The sequence below is a fragment of the Schistocerca piceifrons genome, chromosome X, assembly GCF_021461385.2.
Source record: "Schistocerca piceifrons isolate TAMUIC-IGC-003096 chromosome X, iqSchPice1.1, whole genome shotgun sequence".
In the NCBI taxonomy this organism is placed as follows: Eukaryota; Metazoa; Arthropoda; class Insecta; order Orthoptera; family Acrididae; genus Schistocerca; species Schistocerca piceifrons.
Genome location: NC_060149.1, coordinates 823,196,262 through 823,218,464, shown reverse-complemented (window position 1 = coordinate 823,218,464; position 22,203 = coordinate 823,196,262). Strand labels below are relative to the sequence as shown.

Below are 22,203 nucleotides of genomic sequence, written 5' to 3'. Positions count from 1 at the left end.
TACTCAAAGGCTACTCCAAAGGATCAACTGTAATTCCAAGGCTGTCTAATTTGTTCGTGAGGCATATTTAATAAAATTTCATTCCATTTCCCTGCTACTGAAATCATGTAGATTTCTATCTTTTATGGAGAGTAAAACACAATATGTTTGTTTCAGCAGCTCAATCATCAGTATTCCAGTATCAAAAAGGACATACGTACACCTACAGCTTCGAAGGAACAACATTGACAAGTTTACCAGGTACACAGGGTGAACCGGTTCGACTGAAACTGAAAGCGACAGCTGATTTAAGTGTTGCAGATGAGTGTAACAGAGTTCTGAGGCTACGAGGTGTCACAATCAATGGTCCAGACTCAAAGGTAGGGATGCTGTTGACTCTTTCACCAAAATTACTGTGCATTATTTTAAATTCCAGCTTTAAGTCGACTGAGAATTCGGTGAAATCCATAACACATCAAGAAATACCAGCAATGATTTAGATATCTGTAATTCTGGCACACAGTTCTGCTCATAATCTTTAAACTATATTTATGTTATGCTTATTCCTCCACACACATGGTATATATTTTACATAAACAAATAATGAAGATACAGACAACTACATTTTGGCTATACATCTGAACTTTCAGAGTTATGTGCAGCTTGTTGATGTATTTATTCTACAGGCAGACATAATTTATCATAAATCATAGAAGCAGTTAAAACTCCATCCTCAAGCTGTGGCAGGCCCATTGATACCGGCCAGCCACCGTGTCATCCTCAACCAGTGGTGTCATTGGGTGCGGTAAGGAGGAACGAAGGGTCAGCTCATGGGTCTCCCAGCTGGTGCCGGTTTTCGTGACCTGAAGCCACTGCTACTTGAAAAGTAGCTCCTCGATAGGCATCACGAGGCTGAATGCACCCTATTCATGTACTCCCACCGAGGATATGTCCTTGGCAGTACTGGAAATCAAACCCGGGTCCTCTGTCTGGCAGTCAGTAGCACTGTACACTCAGCTATGGAGGCGACATAGAAGGAGTCACTAATGTATATTTGTAGTAAAATAAAATTCCCACCAACAGTAGACCTGGTATTCTAAAAAATTTATATATGTTTGACATTGCGTCACTCATTGGGGGCTATCCGAAGGTTGTAGTATTCTTGAAGAATCAAGTTTACCAAAATCACTAGCAATTCTTTTTATTACTATGACTGGCTTTGACAGAATTACCCTATCCTCATCAGATCTTGTAATATTATTAGATGTACATGCTTGTTACAACACTGAGAGTCACATAGTGATGTTGCATCAAATTGTAATAAAAAGTGGCAGAGAACAGCATGTGACAAATAAAATAACTTACAATTAAAACATATGACATGTTGTACTGATGGCGCCACTGAGGTCTCAGACAATTTGACATGACATCACTGTGTGACTTTCAGTGTTGTAACAAGCAATTACATCTAATAATGTTACAAGAATCCAGTGAGCACAGTGTAGATCTGCTGAAACCAATCACAGTATTAAAAAGAATTACTAGTGATCTCAGCAGACTTGATTCTTCAAGAATAATGTTCTCAAAAACATTTAAAAAATAACATTAAACATAATATGCTTAGCCATGTACACATTTGTGGAAAGAATAGGCCTTGTTTCCAAACTGTACGTATATAGTCACAAATTTAATTTTTAATGAGACAGTTCTCAGGAATGGCTTCCATGTCTTCCTTTAATGCTTGGTTTTCATGTATATCATGTATATTGCAGATGTACTTTTCTTTTTGTTTTATTTTTAATTCTATTGATACATTCATTGACTATATTTTTACCCCCCCCCCCCCCCATTCTTTTCTAAAATCTCTTCTTCTGCAATTACTACCCTCCCAGGTTGTTACTTTTCACTCTTGTCCTACCTTACCTCTGCTATTTCTTCTCATCAACCTGCAGTCTACATAATAGACTTAATACTACCATGCTGCTACCAGCAGAAAATATCTTCTCTCCTAGAATTTGTTACTAATTGATCCTTCATGTCAGTCTTACTTTCCATGCTTCATTATCATTTCCAATGTTCTGTGTGCCCTTTGCTGTAACACCTCAATCTTTCTGACTATTTTTTTATGAGTTCACACTGATTTTCCTCAGTTCCTGAGAAAACTAAGTTTGCTTATAAAAATTCATGATTTATTATTTAAATGAAAGTTCTGGCATTTGGCTGTATAGATTGTTTATTCTATTGTACAGTCAGGATTTTGGCCATTTTCAAGTACCACAATGTTACCCATGATTAGCCTTCTATAAAAGAAGTCATCATTGAAATATATTAAACCTAGTTATATAATACAGGTGTCACAGCATATAAATGAGAACATATTCACAAAGTGTCTGGGGAAAAAATAAAACAAACATGTCTGACACACATTTAGCAACTCCGCCATAAAATGATCACCAGAAATGGTCGTTACATGTGCAGGCACCATTATCTAAAGCCACACTATCAAATTTACTAATATGTCATCATTATTGTACAATGGAGTTAACAATCTTTAGTGTGAAATTATGAAACATTCACGTAAACAGTATTATATGACTGTGGCCCCAAACTACAGGTAGATTATAATGATTTGTTGTTTTTCTCTAGTATTGTTGGTTGAAAAAAAAACATTATTTGTGTTTCATGTGTATTAAATTAGCTAGAGCACCTCATTTGTGTAAAAAAAATAAAGAAACAATAGCTGATTTCCATAAACGTCCTCCATTTACAAACATAAAGCAAAACAAATGCTAGTAGTGAAAATCCAGTGTTACATATAGAATAACATATTTCTTGGATTCAAAACAATGAAATGCCAAAATGCTTTCAAACTAGGCAAATGGTGAAGAACAGAAATTATTGCGTGTTTGTTGTGCTCTTGTAGATCACTCACTCACATACAACTTGCATTGTTTTATCAGAGAGAAAGAAAGCTATTTCACCTCTGTTTTTTATTATTCTTCCATCTGCATGTAATGTTTGCTGCCATTTTTCTGATTCATTCTTATATTTAAAGTGAGCTGGCAATTTTTATTTTTGGTCAAGTTTGTGATACAAAGATTTATTTACAACATTTGTTGGATAAATATATGAACTTGCAGATGAAAGTTTATCTCTTTGAGTCCTATGCCAGCCTCCCATCTTTAAATTTTTGTGATCTTCATAAATGAGTACATACATTTCCATCAACAGAACTACTGTCAATACATTTCAAATTTCAGTAATTGTGTAAACTGAATTTGCAATCAGTAATTGGTTAAATATTACAAAAAACAATCAATAAAGGAAAAGTTCAACATACTCATTCTGACAACATTGTTATGCCATCAGTCTGCTCATTAGCCATAAGTTTTGTAATGCATGGTGAGCTACACTAACTTACACATAATCTGTGGGCATGTCATTAGCTTTGTGCGTATTGACTGTGTCCTCACTGTAAATATGATTTTTGCTTCTGCTTTCAGTCAGTTGCAAACTAGCATGTACTGATGCACTCTATTTGTGTCATGTATGCATTACTCCTGCATTTTTGTTTGTCTAGAACTATGCAAACCTGAAGGACCTCGAAGCACACCCAGTCTTGGCAAACTTCAAAGGAAACTCTATCAACAAGCAGCTGTGTTCTGAGGAAGGTGACAACCAAAGCAGTCTCAATATAAAAAGAGCTATACTTTCACTGCTTCAGATACCAAACACAAAGTCTTCATCAGCTAGTGAGGTAAGTTGTCAGTGAGATGTAGTTTTTGGTTATACAAATTCTCAGTATTTATAGTGTGGTGTATATTATTACAATCTGTGTAATAATGCAAGAGAACATTTCCTTTATTTGTTGTGAGATTTTTGTCTTTATTACTGTCCAAACAGGTGGATGTATTTGGAATTTGCTCAACAAATGTCCGACATAGTCAACGTGGTGATGTGACTGTTATCTCAAAATCAAGGAACTTAAACAGATGTGCTTCTCGTGAGAATCTAATACAAGAGATACTATCAACTCGATTTACAGGACAGTCGGTAGGTAAAAGTTTTATTTGACTCTTTTACGTTCACACAATTTTTTGGTATTTATCATATCAGGATCACTACATAATGTACTCATTGGCATATCCTTAACTTCACTCTTAAATAAATTTGAGACTGTGAACTCTGTAATTGCCTTCAGGTAATCTTTTGATTAGCACTCCTACATGATTATCTGCATTATGTGCATTTAAAATCGTGGTGTTACTTGACATTTCTTATGGTTAGAAACTTTGACCAAGACAAAGTTTGTTTTACGGATCTCCTACAAAAGAACTTTGTACTTCTGTCCAGAAATATAAAAATACATTCTCAATTAAACACTTCAACTCCAGCAGTCATCAGTACATTTTATTGTATATTAAATATGACTAAGATTACTATATTATTGTAATAAAAATAATATGAACCTCATATCAAAGCAGTTTTATATTTTATGGAATTTTTGCAGCAGTTTAGAATTATTTTGAATATGTTTCAGGACTTACATGCTACACCATTGCTTGATGCAGATTTACATGTAGAACAACATATTAAAGGTGGATTAATTGTCAGTGCTACCAGTCGTGAATCATATCTTTTCCGCCCATTTTCAAACCAGGGCAATGGAGCAAAAACCACTGTGGAAACTAAACTCACCCTTACCACACACAATGCACAACCAGCTCCACCACTTGGTATGTTCAGTTTTGTGAAATATGTGTTTTGTTTTCTAGATTATGAGCTATAAAAGCAATTTGTGCATTTGTGTTTCACAGAAAGTTTCTCTGCCCAGTTTAAAAGCAATTATTTAATTGCTGTTGAATCCAGTTACTTTGTTAATGTAACTGAAATTATCTTCAGATCATTAGTGACAAATATTATTTAACATATACCTAACTTCTCCATATGGTATTACAGCAGAGCCTCACATATGTTGGAAATATTGGCATGATTTGCTTGAGTATTTAACACAGTCCATCACAAGTAATGAGTTCTTGCTTTAACTTCAAAGTCAAAGTGCCTCTTGCATAAAAATGTGCAGTTTAGCAGTTTTCCCAAAAATAAATCCGTATCTGAGTCTGTTCTGTCTGTGTATAAAGTACATTTAGCAAGAAGACAACTTGGGTGTCTATAACTATTAAATAAATAATTTTTTTGCCAGCAGTTGTCCCATTGTAAAGTGTGCAAAAAATTCCATCACACCTTTCATCCAGTATTAGATATTTATTGTCAGCAGAATATTAAACTCTTGTTTTAAATTTTAAATCAGCTAATCCATCAAATTAACATAAATTGAGAGATAAAAATATTCCATTACTTACAAAATTTTTCCATATTTATTGTACTAATAGAACTGCAAGTATTCATACATCCACTTTTGATGATGTGAAACTTCAGTATGTATTTACATGCTATATGTATTAATGCTGTAATTAACACATTGTGTCAGAGAATCTGTGGGAATCAGATTTTTAGAAAAGTCACTTACTTTTTCTCTTTATATTATCTAGAGCTTCTGAAATGTCAGCCGCTGCTATCACTGCTCTTGTCATTTTTGATCTTTTAATGCTGTGCATATTGTCTATCTTTATGATGTTGTGAGAAGAATGTGTTTCAAATCTGCTGAACTATAATTAAATATTGCTTTCCTGTATAACTGTATCTTAATAGTTGTAAAAATGTTATCATTTTTATGTTATTTAATTTATAGATTTTAATAAAATATGATATATCTGGTAAGCATTAACTGACATAGACATCTTATATAACTTCCTTGAGCAACACTCCTTTACATTTAAACTTGATCTTTTCTAGCTTCATTTAAAGTCCCTAAGTCAATAGTGTTTGAAGCACCTCATGCTTTGGAAAGTGTGCCTGGAGGAAGCAGTGCTATTACTGCTGCTCTACATGCCGCTGAAAGTTCTACAAAAGATGGAGTCACTGTTGATGCTGCAGCAAAGTTTCGAACTCTTGTTTCTGTGCTACGTCAGTCGTCTTCTGCTGATATTCTTAAGGTTTACAATGATGTAAAGGCTGGAGCTGGATTTAGCAACAAACGTGCTGCAAGGTAGTGTATGAAGTCCTAAACTTTAGCTGATATATCTTATAAAAATTGCACTGAACTGTAAAATGTAATATCATATGTTTAAAAGATTCCACATGTTTCAGTGTGAAACAATGAATCTTATTCTCCAACTTTTAAAATCAGTTTTGGTGTTAGTCAGTACTCACTTCCAGTGAGTAAAGCTGTCTATCAGGGTATCAAAGTATTTGAACAGCAGATACAAATTGTTAACTTCTACTGTGTGAAAAAGTAGGGACCAACCAATTTTTATCTTACTAAGGCAAAATAATTAAGCAACATTCTTTATGCTACACATTATGATACCTTTTCAGTGTCAAGCAAGTTTTAGTGTCAAGCAAGTAACAACACTCATCACTTATTTAACTTTAACTTTTATTTTATGACAAATTTAATTAGATACTGTGAGGTGTGCATTGTAATTATTTTGTGTGGTAATTCAAGGTAAAACTTGTGGATATTCTGAACATTAAAGTTCTCTGAATGAACAAAACACTATACCTACTTATGTGCTGCAAGGCATATGAAAATAATAATAAATCAAATAGATTAATCTTATCCAATTATAGATATTGTAGAACACCATCACTGTATATTCATTGATACCTGCAACCAGTCACTTATAAAATATTTGTTTATTTCTATAAACTAGTTTTCAGTCCTTTTCAGGCTCATCTCCAGATGGGGGTATGCATAAGTTTCATATTTATTTTTGTATGTGCCATCTCCCAGCATCACTCTACAGATGTAAATATGTTACTTCTGCATGCCCCTTCTGAATATGAGCCTGGAGAGGCTCAAAAACTGGTTTACGGAAATAAATGAATGTTTGATAAATGGCTGTTTGCAGTTATGTATAGTTATAGTCAAATAATTCAAATAGGCGTGTGTCAAAGGCAATGGTAGCTACCATTATAACACATGACATGGTATGAATAAAACATGAACACACTGTTTCAGACAAATAATGAAATCCAAATGAATAAAAATTTGAAATGTGCATAACTGGATAATCTCAGTTCAGTTTAGCACAAGCAACATAGACCACACTTAACATATAATGGTGTATGCTGTTATGAATAATGATCATTTTGACACCCAAAGGAAGATTAATTTGTAACATATAATGGTGTATGCTGATATGAATGATGATCATTTTGACACCCATAGGAAGATTAACCGATTCGTCTTGTCCAATGTTTCTCATTGCAACAAAGCTCTGGCTACAAGATGCCTTGCGAGAGTATTCCAAATAGACATTATGGGACACAAGTCAGGGGACCAACCTGGTATTTCCAACTTTACTGTTGCCATAAGAGAGGCTCTTTGTGGATGAATGCTGTTATCACATAGGACAGTCATGACTTCTGGCATTATCATTAGAACTTGCATTGTATTACCACATGGAAAGACATGGAAATTTATGTATCCATCTAAAGTTGTGCCACCACACACACAGACATTGACTAATCTGAAGACATTCTTTCACTGTTGTTTGATGGATGTTAATGTGATCCACTTTCTTATCTTTATGAAATTTGCTACACACACTGTGGTGTAGAACATAATTGGGATGAGATATCAATGCTATTCCTTACAGTACATAATGGTGAACACTTGTCATCAAGCACAGTCATCAGCAAAAGTTTGAACTTCCTTGGTTATATGTTATGTATACTGACCCTATGCTTCCATATTGGCAGAAGGGTTACAGTATATACACTGGGCCACTTACATTTGAGACTAACATGCCTCCAAACTATCAGTGACTTTCCATCCCAATTTGTCTGGCGAATGAAGTCTGGTGAATGAAACATCAGTGCCATTCTGTGAACCTGGATACTCCAGATACCCCCTCTCACTCTCTCAGCAACAGTGGCCATCCTACTCTGTAACATACAGCTGTGTGTTACATACAGATGACATAAACAGGATTGAGTATTTGTGTAGAACTAGTGTGGTCAAAACATACTCAAATTTCATGTCCTTTGTGTTATATTTTCTTGTGTTAATGCTATCTTAATGACATTTTGCTGATTTATATAAACCAATGTACTCTGAGATAGACTTTAAGAGTATTAATCACCTGAGTAAATTTCCATGACATGTATTATATATTTTGAGGATACAAACACACAGGTTTTGTGGTTTCTTTTGAGTTTACTGTGTTAAGAACGTACAATCAGTTTGTTCAGTATATGCATAATGGTATTTGTAGCTATCCACAACAAGACACAGTGAGTGGTGCACTATTTTCCATTCACACAATACACATTGTCACTGTAGTTCATTGGAACAATGATGCAAAATATAAATGACATGAAACATATGATAAATTTATATATGACTAAGTTATTGACTTAACAGTTTTCTTTTCTCAACATTTATTTACTTTTATAATGTAGGAACCTACTACTGGATGCCTTGTTCAGGACAAGCACAGGAGATGCTGTTGAAGTTATTGCACTCCTGTTAAAATCTAAAGAAATAACTACTAACCACTGGTACCGAGGCTTGGCCTTCATTCAGCATGCATCACTGAAATCTGTTGTTTCAATATCGGTAAGTATAGAGTTTAATCAATAGTTAACAAAAAAAATTAACTACTAAAGTACTTGATTACTTGATTTTAACCAAAACAAAACAAAGGTAGGGAGTTCACAATTAAAGAGTGATCATGGGATCAAATACTAAACGCATGATGTCTTGAATCATTGAAATTAAGAATTTACCGTAATGGGTAAGAGTAAATGATACAGAACCTACATAAATTGAAACCAACACAAGTATGAGCAGTTTAATTTATCTGTGACAGGTTAGTATTCTTGACATGTGAGCTATGAAGTTATTACACAACAGCTACAATGAAACCTGTAAGTTGTTGCAATATTTTGTTCTACAATAACACCTACACAACATTAAATATTATAAAAATGCTCAAATGGCTCTAAGCACTATGGGACTTAACATATGAGGTCATCAGTCCCCTAGATTTAGAACTACTTAAACCTAACTAACCTAAGGACATCATGCACGTCAATGCCCGAGGCAGGATTTGAACCTGCGACCGTAGCAGCCGCGTGGTTCCGGACTGAAGTGCCTAGAACCACTCAGCCACCGCGGCCGGCTAAATATTATAGTTATTTATATAAATATGCAGGTTGTGTCACATGAAACTTGTCACAGTTATTTTTATCATGTTATGCAGGGCATTATCCAAAAAGTTCTCAGTTATTCATAAGCAACTTGAGTTAGTTGTAGAACCATGAGTTAATGTTATGTAAATGTTCCAGAAGAGACTGTTGGATGTTACTGTACAAGGGATGATCAAAAAGTTTCCATACAAAGGCCATACAGTCCAGAATAAAAATGCCAATCAGGTAAAATCACCATGACCACTGCAGCAATCACCCCACTGACACAGCATGCTGAAGATACCCATTTGGTAAAACACTGTTTCCTGCTGTTGGAAGAAGTCCATAACTGCCTGCTGCATATCGTCATCTGATAGGAATTATTGACCCTTCAAGGCCTCTTTTAAGGAACCAAAAGCATGATAACAAAATGGGGAGAGATCAGAACTATAGGGCAGGTGCTCGATTGTCTCCCAATTTAGTTGGTTTGTAATGGATGAGGCTTTATACTGTGTGTCTCTTGAAATAAATTAAAATAAATCTCTTTTTTACAGAGCTTACTAGACCAGAAGAATTTGCCAACAGAAGCATTCCTCGGCATCGGTTCTTTTATTGGCCGTTATTGCAGAGAACACAAGTGTGAAAATGTTGCTGAATTTGATGAAGTTCTGAGCAAATTTTCAAAGCATGTGAGTGCCAGTGTTACATCAAAGGCAGGAGAAAATCGAGTAAGTGTGCAAGTAACATTAAAACTACTAAATTATTTACTTTCAGATGGTTAGTACAATTAATAATTTATTTTCTTAACAGGTAATCGCAGCCCTTAAAGCTCTAGGGAACATCCGTCATCTTAATAATGCCCTAGGAGAGAAAGTGAAGCAACTGGCATTAGATAAATCATTGCGACCTCGAGTCCGTGTAGCAGCACTGGAGGTCATCCAAAATGATCCTTGCCGTAAGAATGTACGTACACTGTCTTATAACAATAACCTTATGGAAAATATTTTTTAAGTAATTTTAAATCCAAAATTTCTTTGGTAACTGAATACAGCATTCATATGTTATTGCTATTAGAAAAATGGAAATAAAATGTAAACACAGATTAAACTTGCTTCTGTGATTATCTCTATGACCTGTATGTTCCATATTTTTGTACAACTACTTCATTTATATTTCATATAATGATCAACACAGCACTGTCATCCACAATTTTATTTTCTGTTGTTTATCTATCTCGTCAATCATCAGGGGGAATATTTTAAATTTACCATTTTTCTTCATGTGGTACTCTTTATTTTCATTGGTATGTGTATTTAAAGTGGAACACAAATTGCAAAAAATTTGTGAGACTTCCTTTGGGGCTTTGAATACATCTTTATTGATCATAAGTTCACAACTGAGCAATAGCTCCTTCACTTATCATTTAGAAGGCATTATATATGCATAGACATTTCATCAAATTAAAATAAGAGAATTTTGTTGTCATCTGATATTGGGTTTTTTCTATTACATTTAAATGGTTGCATTTCTTTATTGCTTAAACTTAGCAACAGCTGTTAGAAATATGTGCTAATATTTGTTGTCAGGGACTCTTATAATGAAGTTTGATTGTATCCAACTAACCAATCATATCCTTATTTTCATTATAACATGAATGAAATGATATTTGAAAAAATGTACAGTACTGTACTCACACAATGCATTAACACTGTTCTAATTTCTAGTTTTTTATTGCAGCATGTTTGAAATTTGTATTATTGTCGTTACAGTTAAAACAGGCTGCTTTGCAAATCCTCCGTGATCATGTGGAAGATTCAGAACTACGAATCAAAGCCTATCTGGCTGTGGTTGAATGTCCATGTGATAATGTGGTGAAAGCAATAAGTAATTTATTAGATAATGAACCTATCATCCAAGGTATGGGCATTTCTTACAAGTAGTGTATTTCTTGAATAATGTTGGTGATATATATTCATTATGTGTAATTATATAGGAGTGTGTAAAAAATATGTGAACAAATACAAGAATGCACATTATTATCAAGAAGATGGAAACACTTTTATTATATACACCTATCATTAATGTAATGTAATATACGAATGGGTGCACATTTAAATTTTAAGGAACTGGAGTAAACCATAGCAATTTCATGATTTAAAAAAAATTACATTTCTTGAATATTATACTAACTCATGAAATTTTTTTTCAGTTGGTTCCTTTGTTGTTTCCCACTTGAAAAATCTTCAGGCATCAACAGATCCTAGCAAAGCAGAGGCCAAAGAGAAACTTGGGCAATTAAAAGCTAAGAAAACATTTTCCAGTGATATTCGAAGGTACTCACAGAATTATGAACTTTCGTATGCTATTGATGCCCTGAATGCTGGAGCATCAGTTGAATCAAATGTCATATTCTCACAATCGTCATATTTGCCCCGATCTGTCTCTCTAAACTTGACAGCAGATATTTTTGGGCATTCCTACAATGTTTTTGAGGTATGTGTCACATGAATTCTTTTTAATGGGGATGCCATATCATAGCAATATTTATAATAAGTGGAAAATGTTTCATACTTGTTTACATCATCAGTTCCAATACACCGTTTTTAGTGTACTGTTAAAAATCCACGTGTTGTTAACCTTACACATTTTTCAGTGACTGTATATTTCTTATTGTTCATGTTCATTATTATCATTTTGAAAGCCATATGACATGAGTAGATATGAAAAATGATATAAAACCTGTGTGTGTCACACAGAGGGAAAAATTTAAAATGTCTGAGAGATACACATATAAATTAATAAATTGTTTTAACTATCAAAATAGAATGAGGGGAATGATATAGTGGAGAACTTACAATCTGGATGACGCATTAAATGCAATTACTGGGGAATTGATTCTCAGACAGAGGATGAGCCTGCATTTTATAGCTGACTTCCACCACAGATAGCACAGGGAAAGGAAAGCATGTTAGCTCTTCTTCTCAATGCTGCCTGTAAAATTTTAATTTCTGTTTCCAGGATTAATATTGTTCTGGGCAGTAGTATAAGACAGTATATGTAAAGCCATTGCTGGTGGTTTCTTGTCACAGCAAAACAATATTATGCCTTTATTAAGTCATGAGACATATATGGATTATTAACAAAAACATGTAAAATACACACAGAATGTAGTTGGAGCTGTTAATAGTTATCTTTTGAAAATAACTTATACGTAAGTGTCCATTCATATTGTTGCACTTAGATTATTTCAAAGGAGACGTATAGACCTACAACAGAAATATGACAAGGAAATGCATTTGTAATCAATCATGTGTTATTTTCCTGTTAAATGACAAATATGAAGCTAAATCTATTAGTTCAACTTTGGACTGCAAAGGACAAATTGTTTTGCTAACACAAACTTCTATTTTGCATTTTCATAGATTGCTGCACGAACAGAAAATCTGGACCATGTCATTGAATCATACTTGGGACCTAAGGGATATATTGAGTCAGAGGATGACGATGAAATTGTAGATAAATTCCAGGAAAAGTATAAAACTTTGGCCAGCAGGATATCAGAGAGATTTGAGAAAACATTCAGACAGAAGCGATCAGTTTCAAAAGATGCTGTGGAGAATATCCGCCAACAGGTAAATTCTGTCACTAAAAGTAAGCAGTCTACATATTTTTCTACTGATTAATTGCTAATAGAAATCTTCATTGACATTACCATACCAAAGTAAATTTTCTGGTTATGACTGTGATTTCTTGTGTAGTTCATTAGAAACTACATTAAAATAAATCACTTCAAACTTTAAAACTTTCATACTGTTGTGTCAAGTCAAATATATGCATGGTTTTTGTTTCAGGCTTATAATTCCTTACTGCCTTCACAGAAAGACAGAAGTCTTGATTTGGATTTATCCCTTAAAACATTTGGATCAGAACTTGCTTGGTTTAATTATGATGGGAAACATGAGCAAAAATCTTCTGAACATGTAGTTGATGAAGTATTTGACACAATTAATGAAGGACTACAAAAAAGCAAGAAATTTAATGTATGTAATACCTCTAAATACTAAGTTATTTAAATATCAAAGAGGTAAATGTAACTGTGCATACAATAGTACACTGTCTGTTATTTATGATTCAGCTAACATCATTTTACTTCATTTATTGCTTTATATAGAGAGTTTCCAATCATTGCCCACAATGTAGTTACTGGTATACAAGTTTATGATTTACTAACATTGTCAGTGTTTTATCCATTATTGAAACTACAGTTGCTTTCCATTTTTGCTTCAATTTTGAGATAGTGCCATTTGGCTGACACCGGCTAAGTTAACATAGCATTTGTGAAAACCAGTTTCTTGTAGTTTATTGTTGGATTAGATTTGTTAATATGACTGTCATCTATTGTGGATTATGGCCTACTGTGGCAGCCGGGTGAAGCTGAGTAGATTATACACAATTAGTGTACCTATCACCTGTCACTTACTTGAAACTGATAAAATAAAATTGCTAATGTACCAAACAATGGAAAAATCGAGGATGGAATGTAACAATATTATGAAAAGGATAGTTGCTACCCACCATATAGTGGAGATGCTGGGTTGCAGATAGCCACAACAAAACACTGTCACACGATAAGCTTTCCGAGAGGCCTTTGGGGGGGGGGGGGGGGGGACCACCCACCCACCCACCCACCCACCCACACACACACACACACACACACACACACACACAGTCAAGAGGTTAGACAGAAGGCGGGAGGGGGGGGGGAGGAAAAAGAGAGAAGTAAAAAACTGGGTGCACCCCAGCCTCTTCCTTACCCCATCTTATTGTCTGTCCCTCATGCACTACTGTTCATAGTCTGGCTTCAGCTGCCAGAGACAGTGATTTGTGAGTGTTGTGTGTGTGTTGTGTGTGTGTGTGTGTGTGTGTGTGTGTGTGTGTGTGTTGGCTGAAAGCTTACTGTGAAACAGTCTTTTTGTTGTGCCTATCTGCAACTCAGCATCTCTGCTAAATGGTATCAACTGTCCTTTTCATAATATAATTACTAATGTATGGTATATTAGTGATTCATTTGGAGTAGCAATAGAGCCAAAAACACCACAAGCCATTCTGCCTTGCACTAATGTTAACCTAGTTGAGAACTTATGATTATGACATGGTTATTTTGCCTGTTTTAAATATCAAGTCTAGTCCAGTGTTGGAAAAAAACCACCATAATTATATGTCAGGTGTGGTGGTTTTTAATCATTATTCAGCTATGGAGGTCCAAAAGTTCAATAACTTTTCAAGTCTAATCCAGTTATGAATAAAAATGAGGAAAGAAGGCATAAACAGGGCCTAGTAAACCTGGTGTTGAACATGTTTTAAAAAACTATAAAGCCAAAGGAAGTGAGCTGTGTTAATGAAATCTTTTTTTCTTATTTCTAGATAGGTATCATTCCATAAAAAGTTACCAGGTGTCAGTTCCATTAGTTACTTGAATCTCTAATGTAAAATTCTAAAGAAATCTTTAGGAAGTTTACTTAAGTATTATCATGCTTACGTCAATGTAAGTAACATTTTTTGTTTGATAATATCAATCTTCTTGGTATTTCAGTATGACTTTGAGCCTCACTTTACATTCCTGGATTCAGAGTTGTCATACCCAACAAATCTTGGTTTTCCACTGAAGTTAGCCATTGATGGAAGTATTGCTGCACGTCTGAAACTTAATGGTGAAGTAGATGTTCGTTCTATACTCCGTCAACCAGAAAATGCAGCCTTCAGGCTAGAGTTTGTTCCAAGGTAAATTTATGTATTAATTGGTAATGCCTGTTAGTCTGGTGTGTGTGTGTGTGTGTGTGTGCGTGTGTGTGTGTGTGTGTGTGTGTGTGTGTGTGTGTGTGTGTGTGTGTGTGTGTACAGTAATATCCATCAAATGTAGCATTTAACTGAAACATGATTTTCATACAAAGAAACAGACTGTAACAGATTCAGTAATGCAAAATTTATAATGTCCCCTTGCCACTATGTTAAGTATCTTTCTCAGTAGTTTTCATTTAGCCTAAAAAATACAATCGAAGGAAAAAAAAATGTTTAAATCATTTGAACATTCAAAAATACCTTGTAGAAGAAAGGAAGGTCGTGGCATTAATGTTTCCAACAAAAATGGCAATAAATACTATATCATTATCAATATGAAGATTTAAAAAATGTCACTTTAAACATATGAGTTTTATCTTGGACAGTTACATCTCAGCCCTTTAGTACTGATCTTCAATTTATGCAGTAGACTTAAGTTAAAATGTTGAACCACTGACAAACTTAATTCCTGAGAGACTTTTTTAATGAGAGGAAGTAGTATCTGACATTTCACACTCAGAAATTTCTATTAAGGTTTCATTGTTCTTAGATACTTCCAGAGAACTTCTGCAAACACGCAATTACTCCTCAGCAACATTAGTATTAAAGATATTCTTTTTTAGTCCAGGAAAGTGATTATGAATTTCAGTTTAATATTGAGGATGGAAATTGTAGTGACGTAGCATGAAAATGCCTAGGATATTTGGGTACATCATTAGTTGCTTTGTGATTTGATTTTTGAGAAGCTTTAGTATCTCAGAGTTTTTTTGTAAATAGAAATCGCTAGTTTTGTCCAGCATTTCCTTAAAACTGAAATAGGTATAGTATTGTTCCTTTCCTACCATCATAATAAAGTTGCCCTGATTGTGAAGGTTGGTTTGGACACCAGTTTCTTACAATTCATGGTCCTATTAGAGGCAGTATGCCTTTGATATTTGAAAATATTTACACATGAATTTATTGGGGGACCTAAGTTTAATGAGGATTTTGAATCATGGTGCCATTTGGCATTTGTTTTACATTAACAATTAGTTACCAGAAGTGAAAGAAATGATAAGTGACAGAAGCTAAATCCTAGGTTTGTCTGGGAATCAGTGCCTATATCTTTGGGTTTTTAATCTGGTACTTAACCCACTGAGCCCCACATTCCTGAGTAGAATTTAAAAATTTAAAGTCATGTAGTGAAGGTAGGTACAACAAAATGCAGCAGAATAGAAATAACAGAAATAATATTTTTGTACTCTGAGTATTATCAGTTCAACCGATGGTTTACTTTTATAAGTACTGGTATATTACATGTTTGATCTAATTGTAAGTTTAAATAAAGTAAAAAATCAGAATGAAGAGAAGCAAGGAAGGTATATAGTTTCTGGGGCAACGATAACTGCAAGATAGATAGATCAAGGCTTAACATTTCATCCAGGACAGTGTCACTAGATAGTTAACACATCATAAATTAAATAAGAATGGACTTAACTACTCCAAACTTACAGCATACCCATAAGTAATTTTGGGGAACGTAAAGCTGAATGGCTAGATGGGAATTAGAAATCTGCTCACACTGAATGTAAGTCCATTCTTTTAACAATTGTGATTTCTCACTTGATAACAATGAATACAGGAAGTGTGATTTTAGATACCACTGCTTCAGAGGTTTTACTTCCTAAAATGAAAGAAAGCTATCTCATAATTAACTTCATCCAAAGAAAAACAAATAATTTACTAGTAATTTGACTCAAAGAAAGTCATATATGTTTTTTTCAGGTGCTTAGAAATAATTACAAGTGATTGTTATGAGGCCTGAGAGCAGGTTACAAGTAATGAATGACTTGGGTTTTCCAAAAAATTTGTACATGGAAGAAATGTTATAGAAAGTGAATATTAAACCAAATGAGACAAAACACAGACAGTATTAGAGAAGAAATAATCAAATGAAATATGTATTATGATATAGTCAACTATAAAAATGTATAGTGCTGAAATGGCCACCAAATTATGTCAAAGTGGAATGAGACTGCAACCATTGTCTGGGAATTGTCTAAGAATTAAGTTGCATTTGACCTGGAATTGGCCTGCATACATTAGGTGCCTTGTGATTTACTATTTATTGTAAGAAGCATGCAAAATTTGTTACATATAAATCAGATTATAAAAAAATAAAATTCATGATAAGGTAGGGCATGTCTGATACAGATGTGAGAAGTACTTTCTATGGAAATACGATGATTAGAAAAATGAACTTAATTTAATATGAAAGCTTGTTGGCAGTTTATATGGTTAGGGTGTTAAAATTTTCACATTTCGTGTTACTTGTGTATCACTTATTCATGTTAATTTCATATGTACCATATATTTCGCATATATGAAAGCTTGCAACTACAGAAACTAATGAATCTAAATATTTACATTGCCAGTGCTGCAGTAGAACTTACTGGAAAGCTGCTTGTTGATGCCTATGTTGTGGAAGGTGGCTTAAAATTGGATTACAATGTGCATTCATCAACGGGTATCAATGTTGCGGTACATAACTTGAATGATCTTGGCATAGACATTAAAGTTGGCCTGCCTGTGAAGAAACAAGATATTATTGATGTGAAAACAGATGTTCTTACTACAGTTAAGGAAAGAGGGCATCCAGAAACTTCCACACCACTTCATTTTAACTTGCAAGGGTAATCAAATCTATTTTCCTTAGAATTAGTTAATTACATAAATGCACTGTATGAGTGGAAGAATAATCTTTTATTTGTTCATTTGTGAGCTGAATAATGTTGTTATTATAACAACATCCACTACCATTGTAACTAGTATTTCCAATCATTTGATTTTCAGAATTAATATATTTATTAGTACTACTTTTCACATACAGACATGTTGTATTGTGGTGGTCAGGTGGTTTTTGACTTGGGCTGATGCATTTAGCTACCACTTGATAATGAATATGCAGTTGAGACTCGCCATTAGTAAACTAAAAAACATTATTTACAGTCAAAGGCAGGACAATATTAACATTTTATACATAATGACTGTATACCATAGTAGTTGATTATTTTATGGAAATAATATTTTTCAAAAATTTTTACTCAGTTCAACTCCCATCACTTGACTGAAGCTACAGTTTTACTGTTTTATATGTAAGGACAGTAGAGTTACCTTTTTTTCACTTGTTGTTGTTGTGCAAACTAAATATCCCGTCTCTTACTACAAGGAAACTCTTAGTTATATGTGAAGAAATACCTGTATTTCATGTTCACATTTCATATCCAGAATTAAAATGTCTTTGCTTTCAGTGTATAATGCTGAGAGTGTTTAAGAAAGATTATTTTCTTATTGATGTCTCAAGTTAATAAAAATCATGATAACCTGCCTTACTTTCTGTAATTTTCTTAGAAATATATCCATGAGCAGTTTTTGAAAGAATTCATCATCTCATTACAGATTTCTATTTACCATTTGTTTCATTTTGCCTTAGATAATGTCACACACAGGAAATAATAATAATAATATACAAACATTTTCAGAATAGTTATTAATTTATTTTGCTGGATGTATGTTTAAAAAAAAGAGGTCATAAAAGTCTTTCCTTAAAAGCTCTTTAGTGCCAAAATATAGTAAATAATTTAGAGCAGTACCTTGGCGCAAAATGTTTGTTTGAATTGACTGTAATCAACCTTTGTCTGCTTGTTCATGTACTGTTATATTTTATTTGCATATCCAAAAGATGAAATTGCTTTATCTTGCTATTCAACTTTGTATGTTCAGCTCACTTAGCGCTATGAAGGTAGCTTTTTCACTTTATTTTCTTTTATATGTCTCTGTCCCCTTGTATGAAAGTTTAATGAGAAAAATGTGTTGTAGCATCATGAACTGTCATGCAAGAGATACATCACACTAAAATTTAATTTTTTTGAAACACTTTACAGAAATGACTACAAACAGTATCGTGGGTGTTTCGACCAGTTATCTCCAGTGAGTGGTTTGACATTCTGTGGTAATGTGAGTGTTCCTTGGGTTTCACCAGCACATGCTGCTGCCTTTTATCCTCTTAATGGGCCTAGTCATCTGTCTGTCAGTATTGAGGCTGATGATGTATCAGAATACCACTTCCGTGCTGAACTTAAGAAGGACGGTATGTCCACAATTACAGATATTTACTGCAAAATTTTATCAATAAGAAAAGATTTACAAAATGCTATATCACATAAATATTGTTATTAATCTTCATTGTGAATACTGATAGTAAAAATATGCTGCTGATCAGATATGAAATAAATAACTGGATTTGAAGCCCTCAGAAAAACGTATGGCATTTAATTTGAGTATTTATCTTTGAATTTAATTTTCAGGGTCAGCATTTAAATCTGCTGAAGTTCTCTTTGATACACCTGGCTCTGGTGCTGATCGTAAAGTGTTGTTGCTAGTTGAAAGAAAAGAAAAACCTCATCAAGGAGTCACAGCAACTCTGAAATCTGCATGGAAAGAAGTTGTTGCTGAAGGTAAAATGTGTTGTTTTTTGTGGTTCATGTGTTCTTAGTATTATAATTTTTGTGGGTTGAGAAGTTAGAGTCGTTATTGGAGGGGGAAATAATGAGATTATTTTATGATTTTTTTGTTAAATACTTACTTTGGAATAATTAGTGCATTTGTCTTGAAAGATGATGCATTCACTTTTGCAATGAAATAAAACTGTCATTGACACACATACTAGAATTTCTGCCCAAATTTCAAGTTGATGTCATTGAAGTAGATGAGTATCATATTATAGTTCTTTTTTCCAATAGCACTCTACACAGCCTTTTATGGGATATTGTCATGTTGAAGGAAACGTCTTTCCTCTGATATTGACCTAGTCTATGCAGCCAGTAATAGCAAAGCTTTCAATTGAGTGGTATGCAAGCCATTTGAAGTTCCAAATAACTTCTAAGACTAACTTGCTTTCAAAACACAAATATTGAAGTTTTGGCCTTAGTTTTACTGCTTTACCTATATTACACACAGGCTATGGGTATATTATCAAAATATTATTATGTTTGATCTAGGTGTCAGCAGTCTTGGGTAAAATATATGCTTTTTCCAACTTCTCTAGGACATACTAACTATGTGCACTTCAGATGATGTATGAAGAATGGACAATAAATGACACATATTCATTGGTCTGTCTTTCATACAGTAAGAAAGTATTTAGACTAAAAAAGTTAACTGTTGTGAGAAACTATGTAGGAGTGTTCCACATGGAGTGCCGCAGCAGGTTTTCTGCTATCAAAATCATCTTACAGTCAGTTATTATTTAAGATCATTTTTCCTAGGATACATTAGTTTTCAAAAGCCACTGACCTAAAGCTCAGTCTTCTAGACTGTTATTCACTTTTAATCACACAAATTATTTCAAATACTTGCTGAAATAATAGCTGAAGCAACTTAAAAATACTTTATTGTTGTTTTCAAATATAATAGAAAAGTTCTGGTAGAATGTAAAGAAATTAGGTGTAAAGGAGGGTGTAAAGGAGAAAATATTCTCTCTCTCTCTCTCTCTCTCTCTCTCTCTCTCTCTCTCACACACACACACACACAAATAAAAAGACAATGTTATCATTCTTTTTTATGTGCCTGTCAACAACTCATCTTTTATACTACTTCGTGAACTGTCTCCTTTACCCCTAATTTATTTGCTGTAGGTTTCATCGTGCTTGGTGTTTTCCTGTAGTTTATAAGAAAGTACATATGACCATTGTCTCACTGTCTTCCTCAGTTAACCTTACTATGATATGGTTGAAGTTTTATAGCTTGCCCAAACGCCTCAGTTGTGTTCTAGAACTGATGTATTTAACTGTGTGTACTTTGTGAATTTTCAGTAATTTGATAATATGTAGCTGCTGACATAGAGCAATATGAAGTAGTTTATCTGAAGTGAGGCAAGAAAGCACACATAAAAAAGTTGCTAATACTTTATGAAATGTACTGATTTGATACTATTGTAAAAAAACTCTCATTAAAGTAGCCTTCTTATTCTACAGGTCTCTTAATAGATGATAACAATGAAAAGTCAGTGTCAGCCAAACTTGTTATTGATGCAGATGAATATTCAGTCAAGGGTGGTGTTAAAATTTCTGGCAATCCAAACCGCCAAGTATACAGACCAGTCCTTGAATATAAAGCTCCTTCTAAGGAAAATAATGCAAAAGTTAAAAAGGCACATAAGACACCAGAAGGAATTACTGTTGATGGTATGTAAAATCAAATTATTATTGTGTTGATTTTGCACCAGGGAAGACTGTTAGTAACATTACTTTTGACAAAAACCACACCTTAATGTATTTTCTGATCTTTCAAATTTAATGTAACACTAACAAAATTCAACATTTTCGTTCAAGTAAGTATCTTACAAAAGTTCCTCTGAACCAAGTATGCTTTTATTTTATTTTCAGGAGCAATTGTGGTTGAAAGGGATTATGGCAAGAATAAATACACATTCCAAGATCTGGCCCTGAAGACACCGAAGGGTAAGTATTTAATCTGCCAGCAATTTCTTTAATTTTATTGAGGCTAATGTTCTGTTAATTAACAAGGAAATTCCAATCCCAAAATTAAAAGCAGAATATTGCTGATTTTTCAGATGAATGTTTAAAATTTAGTAAGGTCTTATAGTATTTAATGTCATTAAATGTTTACAACTGTTTGTTCCTGACTGCCGCATCATTAGTTTTTCTTCTCATATTTCAATATGTCATCTTGCTGCATTTTGTCATTTTAGCTTCTTCTGCTCTCGCTTCTTTATTTTCATTATTTATTTGTCCATTGACTGTTTTCAACAGTGGTGTGGGACACATCAAAGTACATGTCATACACAGCTCTAATCACTTAACCATAAATAAATTAGATACTCAGTTACTATTGTAGCTGGTCTAGAAACATTCACACACAATACATATACTTAATTGATCCATTCATAATAACTTCATTGTCATCATGATCTTACACTTTTATCTTCATTTTTCCAACCAAAACTACAGACAGAATCTTGCTACTCTTTTTTGTCTGACTGACCACATACAGTTGCAGCATACCCAAATGGATTTGCAAAACAATTAAAAAAAAACACCTAAATAGAGTTATTTTTAATTCTACTCT

General features: G+C 33.8%; 1 protein-coding gene across 2 annotated transcripts in view; it reads left to right on the top strand.

The window, feature by feature from the left end:
• The window catches only part of LOC124723019 (apolipophorins), a 122,832-nt gene that overhangs the window by 32,419 nt on the left and 68,210 nt on the right, over positions 1–22,203 (top strand). For both annotated transcript variants that reach the window (XM_047248195.1, XM_047248194.1), the window contains exons 3-20: positions 160–359; positions 3,560–3,736; positions 3,883–4,032; positions 4,520–4,715; positions 5,836–6,088; positions 8,509–8,665; positions 9,792–9,965; positions 10,048–10,200; positions 11,007–11,154; positions 11,447–11,730; positions 12,660–12,869; positions 13,089–13,277; positions 14,831–15,018; positions 17,490–17,747; positions 18,999–19,204; positions 19,422–19,571; positions 21,090–21,299; positions 21,501–21,575. In XM_047248195.1, coding sequence (XP_047104151.1) covers positions 160–359; positions 3,560–3,736; positions 3,883–4,032; positions 4,520–4,715; positions 5,836–6,088; positions 8,509–8,665; positions 9,792–9,965; positions 10,048–10,200; positions 11,007–11,154; positions 11,447–11,730; positions 12,660–12,869; positions 13,089–13,277; positions 14,831–15,018; positions 17,490–17,747; positions 18,999–19,204; positions 19,422–19,571; positions 21,090–21,299; positions 21,501–21,575 — 3,378 coding nt within the window. The remainder of the gene's footprint in view (positions 1–159; positions 360–3,559; positions 3,737–3,882; positions 4,033–4,519; positions 4,716–5,835; positions 6,089–8,508; positions 8,666–9,791; positions 9,966–10,047; positions 10,201–11,006; positions 11,155–11,446; positions 11,731–12,659; positions 12,870–13,088; positions 13,278–14,830; positions 15,019–17,489; positions 17,748–18,998; positions 19,205–19,421; positions 19,572–21,089; positions 21,300–21,500; positions 21,576–22,203) is intronic.